This window comes from Cyprinus carpio, chromosome A19, assembly GCF_018340385.1.
Source record: "Cyprinus carpio isolate SPL01 chromosome A19, ASM1834038v1, whole genome shotgun sequence".
Classification (NCBI taxonomy): domain Eukaryota; kingdom Metazoa; phylum Chordata; class Actinopteri; order Cypriniformes; family Cyprinidae; genus Cyprinus; species Cyprinus carpio.
In genome coordinates this window covers 19,194,776-19,210,102 of record NC_056590.1, presented here as the reverse complement: position 1 = coordinate 19,210,102, position 15,327 = coordinate 19,194,776, and the positions used below count along the sequence as shown (strand labels likewise).

The 15,327-nt window shown below is 37.7% G+C and overlaps 1 protein-coding gene across 1 annotated transcript in view; it reads right to left on the bottom strand.

The window, feature by feature from the left end:
* Positions 1-3,038, bottom strand: part of LOC109112229 (gamma-aminobutyric acid type B receptor subunit 2-like) — a 185,862-nt gene extending 182,824 nt beyond the window's left edge. Inside the window, exon 1 of the mRNA XM_042776923.1 lies at positions 2,066-3,038. Coding sequence (XP_042632857.1) covers positions 2,066-2,377 — 312 coding nt within the window. The 5' untranslated portion in view covers positions 2,378-3,038. The remainder of the gene's footprint in view (positions 1-2,065) is intronic.
* Between the last annotated feature and the right edge of the window lie 12,289 nt (positions 3,039-15,327).

Below are 15,327 nucleotides of genomic sequence, written 5' to 3'. Positions count from 1 at the left end.
ATGCCACACAGTGTTAAACATGGCCTTGTCCCAACTTTTTTGTTGATGCCATGAAATTTAAAATCAACTTATTTTTCCCTTAAAATGATAAATTTTCTCAGTTTAAAAATTTGATATGTCATCTATGTTGTATTCTGAATAAAATATTGAAATTTGAAACTTCCACATCATTGCATTCTGTTTTTATTCACAATTTGTACAGTGTCCCAACTTTTTTGGAATCGGGTTTGTATATTTATGATTACAAATATCACTTACATCAATATAAAGTCTGAAACATCAATAATTTGTATTTGCAATTAGGTAGAATTTTATACCAAGCTCCTGATTTTACAAAAGTTAGGATGATGATTTTTTTTTTTTTTTAATGTATGAGGCCTGCATCATTGCTTATTGCTTTACACGTTAGATCTACAGGTGTCTGATTTAAAATCTGTTCATCTTGCTGCTGTAAAGATTAGCTGCCAAGTGCCAACTATTGACATATTCAGCTCATTATGACTGTGACAGAGAGTGTACAGGAATATTATTCAAAAGCCTTTCAGATGCATGAGTGCATCCTGGCCAAATCAAAGACAAGACAGCAACAATGTGTATTTGTAAAAAGAAACAGTTTTGTTTAACAAAACACTGGTAAATCAATATGACAATCAATGCACAATAGATTGCCAAGGCACCACCGGACATCAGGGGTCATGGATCTTCATGCTCATCTAAAACGATTCAGTTTAGAGCATGTGCAGAACACGTAGTGACAGTCTGTTTTAAACCTAGTGAGATAGCATCCACAGATATTTTAACGCCTTGGTAATTTACACTTTGGTAATTACACAAACATCTAGCTACCCATTTTCCCGCACGTTCTCATTTTCCCTGTTGTCACACATATGAAAGTATGGTGATAAATACCGATTGATTAGCTCCTCATCTCCCCAGGTTATCACACTACCACAAATAGCACAAGCTGAGAGGCCAAAAAATGCCTTTTGCACGATGGAGTAATTTTCACATTTTCTCATTCGTTACTGTCTAAAAAAACAACCCATAAGAGCATGAAATTTAATATACACTTCATTAAAAGAATTACCTGTGGGCCTACCCTTTGCCTACAGTGTTATTTATTAGGTCGTACCTTCACAAGTCAATTAACAATTTCAATCAGTGCTGCAGAACTATAAACTGACACAGACGTTGATATGACGACATCAAGAACAACAAAAAAACAAAAGGTTAAGTTCATCAAATTCAACAAATGTATTCCATTTGGAATTACAGAGACCAAAAATCAGTATGAAGCACTCAAAATATGTATTTATCCTCGGCTCGAAGAAATCTGGTCAAATAGGGGAAAAAAGACAGGTAAATTAATTACTGCCATCTTCAGGTGTAAAGAAAACCAACACTGCCCTGCTGGACAAAATACAAAATCTTATACCAGCCTAACCTTCTCTGGTCTCTCCAGGCCAGTCTACTTGCTCTTAGGCACTTTTCAGTTGGACAGGTTGGGAGACCAGCTGAAACTGGCTAAGATCAGTAAACCATCTTAGGTTGGTAAGAGTTTTTTTTTTTTTTTTTTTTTTTTTTTTTTTTTTTACAGGGTTTAAAAACTGACCCCAGATATAAGGAAATAGTATAAGGAAATTATTACTTCTAATTTACATGAATTAACATCCTTGTGTACCAGCTTACAGCTGAATTTCTAATAAATGCAGAACTCATCGTTCTGAATGAACCAGCCACAAACCGCTGACAAAACGAGGATTAATACTGACCCATTCATGCAAATGAGCAAGACGATGGTTTTCTGCAGGTAATGGATGTAAGAAAACATGCAGCACTTACGGCACGAGCCACTGGCACGTGCGCAGCTCATCAAGACAACACCTGTGTACACTTCACTAGCACAAACTTGCTTGGTTTGACCTCCTCCAAACATCTGACAGGTAACAATCGCTCGACCCTGCACAAACCCTAGAAAAATTGCGTCTTCCACATGAGCGCGCCGAACGGACTGCCCGCAGTTTACCCCCGCAATATGCACGTAGACGTTAACGCACGCATTTACCTCCGTGTCGTAGATTTTGGTGATGAGCGAGAAGGAGTACTGCCTGGACTCGCGGATGTGCTGGATGGCCAGCTGAACGGCCGGCTCGATGCCTTGACTGATGCTGCTCATCAGCGCTGATTCATTCATCGGCATCAGGACCATGATGGGCAACTTCTCACCATCTCTCGTGTACCAGTTGTTGTCCAGGCCGTGCCTTGTGTAATCGTTGCAGACCTTCGCCAATGCAGGTTGAAATCCCAAGACGGACAGGAGTAGGTATCCCAACAGAAAGATCATGTCACATCTGCAGTCCCTCCGGGACGGAGCCATGCTACCGAACAACTGAGATCCACCTTCTCACTGTCCTGGCATCGCAATCTTTAGGTTCCTCTTGGATGCCGCGGTCAGTCAAAGAGAAAAGACATGACATGCAATACTACAGGCTCTCGTGCACTAGATCTCGAGAGTAGAAATGATGCGTAAAACCAGGTGTCCAATCGCAGGGGTTATAAACTAAGCTGCTTCCCTTTTCACTGGTCCATATCAAATCCTGCTCGATCCAATCCTTCCTTTAACCTCCAATACACCACCAAATGCGCACATCACAATCCACCGACTGTGCGTTACGCAGAGGTGCGCTCTCTCTGATTTGAGACAACCGCTATTGCGAATGTAAATGTAACAGCCGAATATATTCCGAGCAGGTGAGGAGTTGCATCCCTATGTGAAAAGCGCATAGGTGAGGCGGTGGAGGGCGAGCCCTGGTATGTAAAAGCAATCCGAGTGAGGATATCCGTGTGACTCCGATGCTGCAGCCTCGGCGGATGCGCTTCACTTCTTTCGCGCGCTGGCCGCGCTGTGCATGTATGCGTGCGCGTGTGTGTGAGCGCGCGCGACACGGGCAGAAAACATTCTTCACTGCGTCCGAGGTTCTCTCAAAAAAACAACCGACCGATAAAGGAGCTGTTCACTCGTAACGCGTTCAGTATCCTACACAGTCTTCTCTGAGGAAATACGTGAAGTAAATTGCCCACCTGTGCCCAAAAGAGTGCGTTTTAAAATATGTATTCAGAACGTAAACATAAACAGAATGGCGTCAAGTGTCATAAAAGCTAGTTAGTTTTGTTGAACGATTCAATTGTGAGTAAGGACTTGACTTTCTACAATCAAGAGCAAATCAACTTGCACATTTTTTATTTTTGGGCTTAGACACAAGATAACAGCAAAATAAACACTGCCATCTAGCTATAATTAATAGCCATGTATGTGAATAAAGTTTTCTTTTATTACGCATCATTTCAGAAATTTAGAATTTAACTAGATTTGTTTTGCTATGAAAACAATAACAGCCAACCAATGTCTCTACAGATTAGCAGTAATGATATGCTTCTCACCGGAAGTCACCTCTGACTGAAGACTAGACAACGTTTGTGTCCAAGGTGCTTGTATTAACATATATTAATATTATCATTTTCAACAGTATCTAAGTATGTTTTTTATTTATTAAAAAGGTTCACATATTCAGATGTGCCCTGCAGTATGACATGCTGTACTTAATACTAATTTAAAAATCATTTTCTATTTTTTTGTTAATTATTATACATGCAGTTTTCCATGAATACAAGTGAGAGACTACAAGGAATATTTAAATAGCAGGACTATTTAAGTGAACTGCAAAAAAAGCTGATTATAGGATGGATGGATAGACAGATTCACTGCATCTTGGTAGGGGCCTGACAACATTAACCAAGTATGATACCAATGATAAGAGCACTATAAATAAGAGTATACCATACAGCCGTAATACAGTAAATCATAAAAACAGTCCCTCAGAGGAATGCACAGTCAATGTATTGGTAAACTGAGGGCTCTTATGTTACAGATTCGATCGCTATACGGAGACTCTATACATAGCCTTGCTGACGTCTTTCACCACTGTCTGTATATTGCTTTCTGTTGTGTGATTTCCAGATGAAGAAATAGGTCAAGTTGTTGTCCCATCTGTTTGCTTTATGCAAGACACCTCCCTCCATTCTGCTAGAGTATACTGTAAGAATCATGCATAAATGTGGTGGATTAAAATACAGGGAAACTCAAAACAGAAAGTGGGAAGATCAAGCCAAACAATTTTAAAATTTAGCATTGTATAAAATCAAAAAATTTATCATTTAATTTGATTAATTTACAATTTTTCTTTTTATTCATTAGCTGTGAGCTGATAAATAACTTCTCAGGACATTCACATACACATCCTTGCATTTTACAAATAATTAAGAATGCAGTATAATAATTAATCTCCAAAATAAAGTTATTTAAGTTATAATAAGGACAATAAGATTGCAAAATACAAATAAAATACAATCAAATATATTATAAATTAGGGCTGTCAATAGATTAAAATTTTTTATTAAATAAATAATCGCGATTAATCACACACTTCATGAAATTAAGCATAGACCATTTATCTTGTTTCAAATATTTATTTTGTCATCATTTGCTATATCCAGCAAAGTAAACCAAAAGATTGAAGGGTGATTCTCAAAAACCTGTATTTTCTGTAAGCTTTTTTCAAGATAAATTTAGATGTCTTTCCAAAAAAGCACACATTTAGAAACTCCAAAAGGACACCAAAGAACCAAATGATATAAGGAGCCCATATGAGCACATATGAAAGTAAAAAACAGCAAAGAGCTTTTTTACATTTTAGAGAAGTCAAGTTGCGATACCGAACGGGACCACATGGAGATGTCAAAAACTCCTCAACCAACCACCTGCTGACTCCATATATTCACTACAGTACACAGAATCCATTCAGAATGACTAAACACAGCAACATACACATGACAAATCAAAACATTATCGTGAATGTGTGTGGAAACTATGTGAATGTACGGAAATGTCTGTGCTGTGTATAAATACAATGCGATCAGTGTTCCAAGAGCACTCATGCACGCATTAATATAACAGACTCACACGTGCTTACTGTACGACTCCTGTACACCACAGCAGTCATCTTTACCTTGATTGCAGTCTTCATCCATCAAAACTTTACTAGTGAGACTGGTTATCCAGTTGAGAAAACATAGTTTGGGTCTCTTCTGGCCATACAGTGGTGGGATGTGTTGACAAACCGTTCAGTCTGTACTTCACACAGCGCAACATGTGACGGCTCACGCTCTTCACAGAATACGACAGAGCTCGTGTTTTAAAGCGAAATACACTGGAATGAATAATTCACTGAAAACGCAACTCAAGTCTCTGTTCTCTCTGCAATCTCTGATGTAATCAGCCTCTTTACATTAATACTACTACTGACATATACTTATAATTCAATCGCTTACCGGATCATTGGATTAAAACAAATAAAAAAAATTGGTTAAATTAATAAAATAAAAATTTTGCTTCAATCAATGACCTGATCGCAAACAGAGAAGCAAAATTGGTTAAAGTATTAGAAGAGAAATTTTGCTTCAATCATTTTGCTTTAATTGAGTTAAATTATTTTATTATTTTAAGGATTGTAAAATTAATCGCATGTGTTAACACATTAACTTTGACAGCCCTGATAAAAATACAGTAAAAAAGTAATATTGTAAAATGTTATTGCAACTGCAAATATTTATTTTCTATTTAAATACATTTTTAAATATTTTTTTTCCAGCAATTCCCAGAATTTTCAGCATCATTACTCCAGTCTTCAATGTCACATGATCCTTCTAATATGCTGATTTGCTGCTCAATAATTTTTATTATTATTATCAATGTTGAAAACAGTTGTCAAAAGAACAGCATTTACAGTATTTGAAATAGAAATTAGTTTAATGCATCCTTACTGGAAAAAAGTATGAATTTCTTTAAAAAAAAAAAAAAATGTTACTGACCTCAAACTTTTATATGTAATTACAGTATATTGTCAAATATATGTTGTGAGACAGAATGAATGTATATTGTTAGACAATAGTCTAAAAGACAGTATTTATTGTGTAGATACACAATTATTTCTTTACTACAGTATATCAACTGACACACTATCCTGTGAAGTCCACACTTGATGCAGGTGAACACACAGCTATCTGCCGACTTGCCACACACACTCACAGTCCTGTCTGACATGTCTACACTTAATAGAGATTAATGGGACAGCCCGAGGACATTCTTCAGTGCAGCACTGCCAATGCATTCCTGCTGGATGCATCCTGAATTTTGAATGTCATATATTCAAAACAGCATGAATGAAAAATTAAGCCTTATGAAGTAGCCATGCCAAGATCTAGCCATTTATTAAGGAAATGGTATCATAAAATGTTATCAAATATAAGTGATAATCATTTCAACAAATATTCATTAAAACATGTGATTCATGGCACTTCTACAAAATCATGAAAATGTAAGGTTTCTTATAGAAATTATATAATATAAATAGTATATTATTATTTACAGAGGAAGTATTTACACTATTCAAAAATTTGGGGTCAGTGTTTTTTTCTTTTTTTTTTAATTAATACTTTTATTCAGCAACAATGCATTAAATTCATCAGAAGTGACGGTATATGCTACAAAAGATTTATATTTCAAATAAATTCTGTTCTTTTGAACTTTCCACACATTGCGTAATCCTGCAAAAGATTTTATATTACATATATTTACTATTTTTATATTTTTCCACAAAATATAAAACAGCACAGCTGTTTACAGTATTGATACAGTATTGAGCAGCAAATCAGCATATTATAATGATTTCTAAAGGATCATGTGACACTGAAGACTGGAGTAATGGCTGCTGACAATTCAGCTTTGCATCACAGGAATAATTTATATTTTACAATATATTCAAATACAAACAGCTATTGTAATAATATCTTACAATATTACTATTTTACTGTATTTTTTAGTTAAAAAAATCAGCAGTGGCAGAAGAGGCAACCGCTCTTAAAAAATCTTAACAACCCCAAACCTATATATTCCTGTTAACAATGACTTCTTGAAGTTTGTGTACAAAATCATATCCGCAGTATACCCCTTTATAGCACTGTAGTTCTTTTTGAAGTGTCACCAGAGCATTGTCATTCTGGGTGAAAAATAGAAATGTTCCTTTCTAAGAGGAGAACTGGCTAAATCAGTGCAGCTGAACACAGGCTCAAATTTCAGTGGTCGTGCTCTGGTGAATACTCTATGAGCTGAATACTCTATAAAAAGTCATTCTGAAGGCCTTATACCTTTTCTCTGTGATTCCACTGGTAAGACAGCTTCTGTCTCTGGGGAAGGTCCCTCAAGTCTCTCACCAAAATTGAAAATGAAATTGCAGTGATTAACTTTTCTGGTCTCAGAGCTTTCAAAGCTTTTTGAGCTCTGAGACTACAGCTTTTGTACTTCCAGAACAGACATGTGCCCAAAAGAGAAGGTATATTCAGAAGAACAAATAACACACTTTTAGGAACACTTTATTAGAGAGCAGAATATGAACGATGTTGACCTTGAAGAATACCAGCACAAGTCTAATCACAGTATAAAAAGCTTCTTGAGCCTTAGAGTGCTCTACTGAAAAAGGAGCCATGTACTGTGATGTATTGCATGGGCAAAAAGGTGCAATTGTTCTTATTTGTGTCTGGCATGCACATGTAGTTGGGAAGGTTTCAGGGCTGTTGAAGAATTGTTTCTGTTTTGTGAGTCAGAAGTCTCAGTTTTGTGAATCCCATGCATACCAACTAGATTCTGTGTGATTGATTCTCATCCCGTTTACAGCAGGCTGTGTAAAATGCATGCTCCACGCAGAGGTAAACTGAATAGATTTTGGGTCTACTATGTATATTAGAGATCCAGTGCACATCCACAACACAGTCTTTTACTCTAGTTGTCCAAGGCAAACAGTTTGGAATTTACAAATGTAAAAATGTCAGGTGGGATGGTGCACGGACTTCTCTGTGAATCTCTTTGTATCAACAGGCATGTGTCTAAACTGTGATGGCCTAACTCTATAATAATGACACTTCCTGATCTTCTTTAGATTATATACAGATTAAGGATTAAATTGTTGGAAAGACAAGAGAGTGGCCTACATGTCAGCATTGAGATTTAGAAGAATTCTTTTAGGCCACTCTTCATTTATAGCCACAATTTTAGGGCAACAATTTCCTAGCATTTTAATAATCCAAGTTTCACTGCTGAAAGATTTTTCACTGATCTCACAAACATGGAGAACAGCACTGTATATGATTAACTTTTTCAAGTTTTTCACCAAGTTAAACTTTCATGTAGTTTTTCACATCCTGTAACAAATGTCTAAATACATTAAATATTTGTTTTGGTCAAAAATATGTTTAACAGCTAGTATTACAGTTCTAGTTGTCGTTTTCAGCAGCCATTCCAGTCTTCAGTGTTGTTTGATCCTTAATAAATCATGTTAATATGCTGATATTATGCTGATGGATAATCACAATTTACAACACAGTTGTTAATCATATTTTAAAACATGGCGATGTGAGTGCCAGTACTGTCTCTATATCATCCTCTTTGGCCATTTCTGTCAAGCAAAATAAAAGCTCTCAAATTTCTGGCCCCACCTTCGTCTTGTCGGATGGAGATTGACTACCTCCTGAGGCCTGCTTCCCCACTGACTGTACAGCAACAACCCCCAACAAACAACGTGATCAATATGGTTAAGTGTCTGTGGAGAGTTCCAGTAGAGTCCAACTCACTGTCACATCCATCACCTGCAAGGTTCAACATCAGTAAGAGACTTCCCACTCTTCCACTGTGCTCAGACAGATGCTTGGCTGTCCTTAATGTGAGCAATATTCTGTCCAAACTTGAGACTTCAGGTTGAGGCTGATGAATTTGCAGACAACTCATTTTCCAAGAAACTCAAGCACAGGGGGAGCTAGAGGAGGTTGTAAATGCGTCTCAGTGCTGTTTCAGCATACTGAGCCTTCGACCTGTATGTGTTTGAGCAAACAGATGCTCTGTTCATTAGTGAATGTGGTGAAGGCTTGCCCTGTTTCGTACTACCTAAGATAGAAGAGAACACTCGTTTTTTTGTCAACACTACCATTTCTGCTGTTTATAGATAGAAGCTGTTTATAGATATATTGTCTCACTCTGACCAGAGGTATAACATTTTTAATAAAAATAATAATAATGAAATTAAACAATAAAAACATTGAATTAAGTAAATAAAGTGAAAGTGACGTGACATACAGCCAAGTATGGTGACCCATACTCAGAATACGTGCTCTGCATTTAACCCATCCAAAGTGCACACACACAGCAGTGAACACACACATACACCGTGAACACACACACGGAGCAGTGGGCAGCCATTTATGCTGCGGCAGAAGTGCGGATCGAGGACGCATAACGGCCATAAAGGGGACGCTCGCAAGCACCCTTTTGAAACCTAAAATGACAAATGGGACACACTACGGTCTCGTGGACTTAACGAACACGAACACGCACACGCGACAGCCATTATAAGTTCACAAGGCCGAAAGTGCGCATGAAGTGTTCCATTTGGGACAGGGCCACATCACCCTGGTTCTCTCTGCAAAAACCCAATAGAATTTTTCCATTGGCTTTTGGATTGTTGCAGAAAATAAGCTCTTTGACCAACAAAAGTTTATGAGTCTTACATGTTTTGTTTATCATAATAATCTTCACAAATGAACACAAATTTTATAAATTTTGATGCCTAAATGTAATTGAGTTCCAACAACTCTTTCCGTCTATTTTCCCTATTAGTTTGAGTAAAAATAGTTTGCAAGAGCATGATTTTAAACACAATGAGGCTGTAAAAGCAGATTATTGAGTAGATGAGTTTACTTGTTCCACCTTTGTGACATGGTGCATTATCCTAACCTCTGTATTGCCATTTAGCCACTTGTTAGCAACCGCCTTTTTAAGAAGTAGAAGCTTTTAAAAAAATCACAAGTGGTATTACTGATGTATTTTATGTTGTAGAATAAAGTGTAAAAATATTTTGAGCCACACACCTTATTTCAGGCATTTGACCAAAACCCCATTTTAAAACCCACTGACTTCAGAACAATCAAACCAAAAGTGATAAAATGCTTGTTTTCAGCACTCTATGGGGACCAGCACAATTGTGTTGTAAAGTTGCTTAAATATGCTGTTGTTTTGTTTTTACACACACACTCACAGGCACTTTATTAGGTACACCTTGCTTAATTCTTCATTACATAGATTCAGCAAGGTGTTGGAAACATTCCTTAGAGATTTTGGTTCATATTGACAGGATAGCATCACGCAGTTCCTGCAGATTTGTCGGCTGCACATCTATGATGCGAATCTCGTGTTCCACCACATCCCAAAGCTGCTCTATTGGATTGAGATCTGGTGACTCTGGAGGGAAGTAGCCATAAGTGAACTCATTGTCATGTTCAAGAAACCAGTCTGAGATGATTTGAGCTTTGTGACATGGTGCATTATCCTGCTGGAAGTAGCCATCAGAAGATGGGTACACTGTTGTCATAAAGGGATGGACATGGTCGGCGACAATACTCAGGTAGGTTGTGGTGTTTAAACAATGCTCAATTGGTCCTGAGGGGCCCAAAGTGTGCCAAGAAAATATCCCCCACACCATTACACCACCAGCAGCAGCCTAAATCATTGAGACAAGGCAGGATGGATCCATGCTTTCATGTTCTTCACGCCAAATTCTGACCCTACCATCTGAATGTCGCAGCAGAAATCAAGACTCATCAGACCAGAAAAACGTTTTTCCAATCTTGTATTGTCCAATTTTGGTGAGCCTGTGCGAATTGTAGCCTCCGTTTCCTGTTCTTAGCTGACAGGAGCGGCACCCAGTGTGGTCTTCTGCTGCTGTAGCCCATCTGCTTCAGGGTCTGACGTGTTGTGTGTTCAGAGATGATATTCTGCATACCTTGGTTGTAACGAGTGGTTATTTGAGTTACTGTTGCCTTCCTATCATCTCTATCCAGTCTGCCCATTCTCCTCTGACCTCTGACATCAACAAGGCATTGTCGTCCACACAACTGCCGCTCACTGGATATTTTCTCTTTTTGGACCATTCTCTATAAACCCTAGAGATGGTTGTGCTTGAAAATCCCAGCAAATCAGCAGTTTTTGAGATACTCAGATCAGCCCGTCTGTCACCAACAACCATTCCACGTTCAAAGTCACTTAAATCACTTTCTTCCCCATTCTGATGCTGGGATTGAACTTCAGCAAGTCGTCTTCACCATGTCTAGATGCCTAAATGCATTGAGTTGCTACCATGTGATTGGCTGATTAGCAATTTGTTTTACCAAGCAATTGAATAGGTGTAATAAAGTGGCCGGTGAGTGTATATATATATATATATATAATATATATATATATATATATATATATAGAAGTGCTGATATATATATATATATATATATATATATATATACACACTCACCGGCCACTTTATTACACATTTTCAATTATATATATATTTATTTATTTATTTATTTAGGTTACTGTTGGGAGCTTTAACGTTGTCCCAGTAAAAAAAACCAGTGAAATAAATTCAATTAAAATTTTAAACAACTAAAACACAAAAATTTTGTATGGCTTCGAATTGATAAGCAAATAATGAACCAGTAAAAAGAACCGGTGAAAGAAATTCAGGGCTAAGACGGTGAAAAGAAATTCACTGAAATCCAGCTGTTGGTTGGGGTTAGGATTCAGATCCAGCTATGATGTGACTGGCTTGAAGGCTCCTGAAATACCCCACAAATGTCACAAGCCTCAAAAGCTTCACATGGCATGTCGGAGTGAGTCGTGTGGTCTTCAGTCACTCACGATGGCTGTTGGTTCTAGACAATAGCGAAATGTGGGACCAGGGTCTCGAAGGGACAGACCTGTAAGAGTAACCCCATTGGGAAGTCTACCACTACCGTGGACATCACAGATTGCCTTAAGGGCGGGGGGCGGTACCAATCGTTGCTTGACACATATCTCTCTGTCAGCCCTCCAGGCATTCAAGTCATCCTCCTTAAATCTTCCTGCTCCAACTACAAACTCCAAAAGCCCACTGCAAATCATGGGCTCTGTCTTCAGATCTGCTGTTTTCTCTTTGTATTCAGAATAAGTCAGGCTGGGGTTGAGAAAAAAAACTACGATGGCTTGAAACAAAGGAGCTGATATCCCATCAGGACCACAGCCACACCAGCTTACACACCAGATTCATATTGTAAGAGCATGAAATTATTATATTGTGGAATACTGTTCTATGCATTGCTTTCTTTGTGACTTCCCTTACAAAAAGTAGTATACTTCAAGTTTATTTTATTAAGTATACTTAAGTAAAGTTCAAGTATATTTTTAAGTATACTTTATGTAGCAAGTAAACAAATATCTGTGTTCTAGTAGTATACTTGTAAGTGTACTGTTTCAGTACTTACAGCTCTCAATTTGAGCAGATTTGTGTCTGCCATCTCTCCATAAAAGGAGATATTGAAGCCACAGGTGGAATGAACAAAGGCTGAAACACAAGGGGGAGTTGCAGCACAGGAAGGCAGGTAAATAACTAGTAGGCCTCTGCCAAATCACTAATTGTTTGAAACAGCTCAACAAAAAAGCTCACAAAATTTTCTCAGGGGAACGCAGTACCTTTTTTTTTAGAGAACACAAACGTTCTGCAGGACAGCGCAAAATTTATTGGGGGAAGGGAGTACTTTTGCAAAAGAATGCAAAGTTTTGGGGGGGAACGCAATACAATGCAAATGCAAATGTGTTGCATGTGAACACAGTTTAAGTTTCTCTCTCCAAGGAACAGACATTCCCCACACACTAATGAAGGCTTCCAGACATGCACCATGGATGTCCTTCCCTTTACACTTCAGGACCAGAACCATTAATTATGGAATGAGATTGAATCCAAGGAGACGGAATGTTTATTCCAGAAAGGGCGTCTGGTTAAAATGGCTGGAATGAAATTTCATAGACAGACAAGGCTAATGACAATTTGAAACACTTAGCAGTATGGATTGGTGATGGGGTGCTGATGTCTTTGCTCTCTGAGGTGAGTGGAGCAAACGCAGACAGAAAGTGCATTAAGATCTCCTTTTCTGTTGTACATTAATAGAAATACTGGAATACCCCTAATGGCATGCATTATAGATGGAGTAATCAGATGGACAAAGTGATATATATATATATATATATATATTAGGGCTGGGCAAAAAATCGAATGTGATTTTCATGCGCATCTCGTCAGTAAATCTGTTCCTGTGATTAGTAGTTAATCTCCAGCATGTGCGTTCAGATCAGAGTATGTGAACGGAGTGGAGTGGCAACAATTTCCCCTCCACGCTCTGAGCATTTAATAATCACTCCGCTCCCAGTAAATGTAAATGCCGCTCCGGGAGTGGCATTTACAACACAGAGCCGTAGTTCACTGACAAGCTACACAAAATCGCATTCAAAATCAGCAATGAATAGCCAGAAGAAGAATTCCTCAAGAAGAAGCACATTAAGGTCATGGAGTGGCCTAGCCAGTCTCCAGACCTCAGTCCTAAAGAAAATCTGTGGAGGGAGCTGAAACATCGAGCTGCCAAACAACAGCCAAGAAACCTTAAGGATTTAGAAAGGATCTGTAATGAGGAGTGTATCAAAATCCCTCCTGAAATGTGTGCAAACCTTGTGACCAACTACAAAAAAATGTCTTACCTCTGTGCTTGCCAACAAGGGGTTCTGCACCAAGTACTAAGTCATGTTTTGCTTCGGGATCAAATACTTATTTCACTCACTGAAATGCAAATCAATTTCTAACCTTTATATACTGTTTTTTTTCTGGATTTTTTGGTAAAAGTACACTATTAATTGACCTGTAATAATATTTTACCTTAAAACAAGATCTGTAGAGAAAACCTCTTAAAAACACTGACCCATCCACATAATTTTACACACTTGTTGCCCACACACAATTCAGTATTTTCCTGCTGCTGGCGGATTCTTCCTTCTCTCTGCACGCCACCCCATCATCCCATTAAGCGTCTGAGACATGCATCCAGTGAACAGGTCAATCAATAACGATGCAGACTTCTCTCATTAGGAGAAGGAGACCAACTGCCAGGCAACCTGCCACTATCCTTCTCACCTCATCACGGATACAGTAATACAGATTCAGAAATGCACAAGCTCAGAAGCCTGTGGTGATATGGACAAACTTGACAGATGGAGTATAGTATTCGCATGAAACAGAAACATTAACAGAAGTATGTGGAGGTTGGTAGTCTGAGTTATTGAGAAAGGATAAATTATGTAGCGATTTCAAAGCAAGGATATAGAAAGCATATTAAAAAAAATTAATAAAGTATGTTTTGGCCCAAGGGAACTAGCAGTATAGCTTAGAATGCATATATAATATAACACATTTTCGATAGATTCTCATTGGAAGTATATTACGGACATTGATTCCAGAGACTCCCTCAAATGGAGACCCCACATTACCACTTAGGGCTTGAATGAAGAAAGCCACAGAAGATTAATTTGCATACCAAAGAGGACCTGGGCACAAGAGAAACAGTACAGTGTTTGATCCGTTGAAAAGTTGAAACTTTTTTTTACAATATTTTCACAGAATTATTATATTTATTTATTTTTGCAAAGGAAAATCTATAAATTTTCCTGGAAGGAATGAAAGGATGTCATAAATAATAACTACAGTACAGCTGTAGTTAATCTAGTTAGTGGTGCTTGCTTAACTTCACTATTTTCATTCTTAGAAGTAGGGAAAAGCCCTTAACACTAAGTATTAATTAAATTAATTACAATTACAATATCACAAATATTACATTGTGCTAAGGACATAAATAATAGCTCATATAATGAGGACTGTTGAGGAAAAATGTAACCAGACTTACAGTATGCTTTTTGCTTGGCAGATGATAAATTAGATGATTAAACTCTACAGACTTAGAGTCTGTTGAGACCACCACAAATGTTTCTGTAAGATTTTCAACTGAAAGTTTGATTTGTCTGAAAACTTTTGTGTAGTGTAAATAATTTGTGTAGCAAAATACTCTGTAAGAGCTACCAAGTCGTAGTTTTATGTAAGTAACAGCATAAACTTATTGGTTGGCCAGTTGTCTTAGTAGTGCGGTGGGAAAAAAGATTAAAACACTTCCCGTAAAACAAAAAAAAGAAATATTGCATTGATGGAATGCAAATGTTTGGGTTGATCTGAACAGACACATTAACTATAAATATATATTGCACTGAATATTTGTCTTGGTGTGAACAGGCCTTTCACTGAAGGAGAGAACCATGGCATA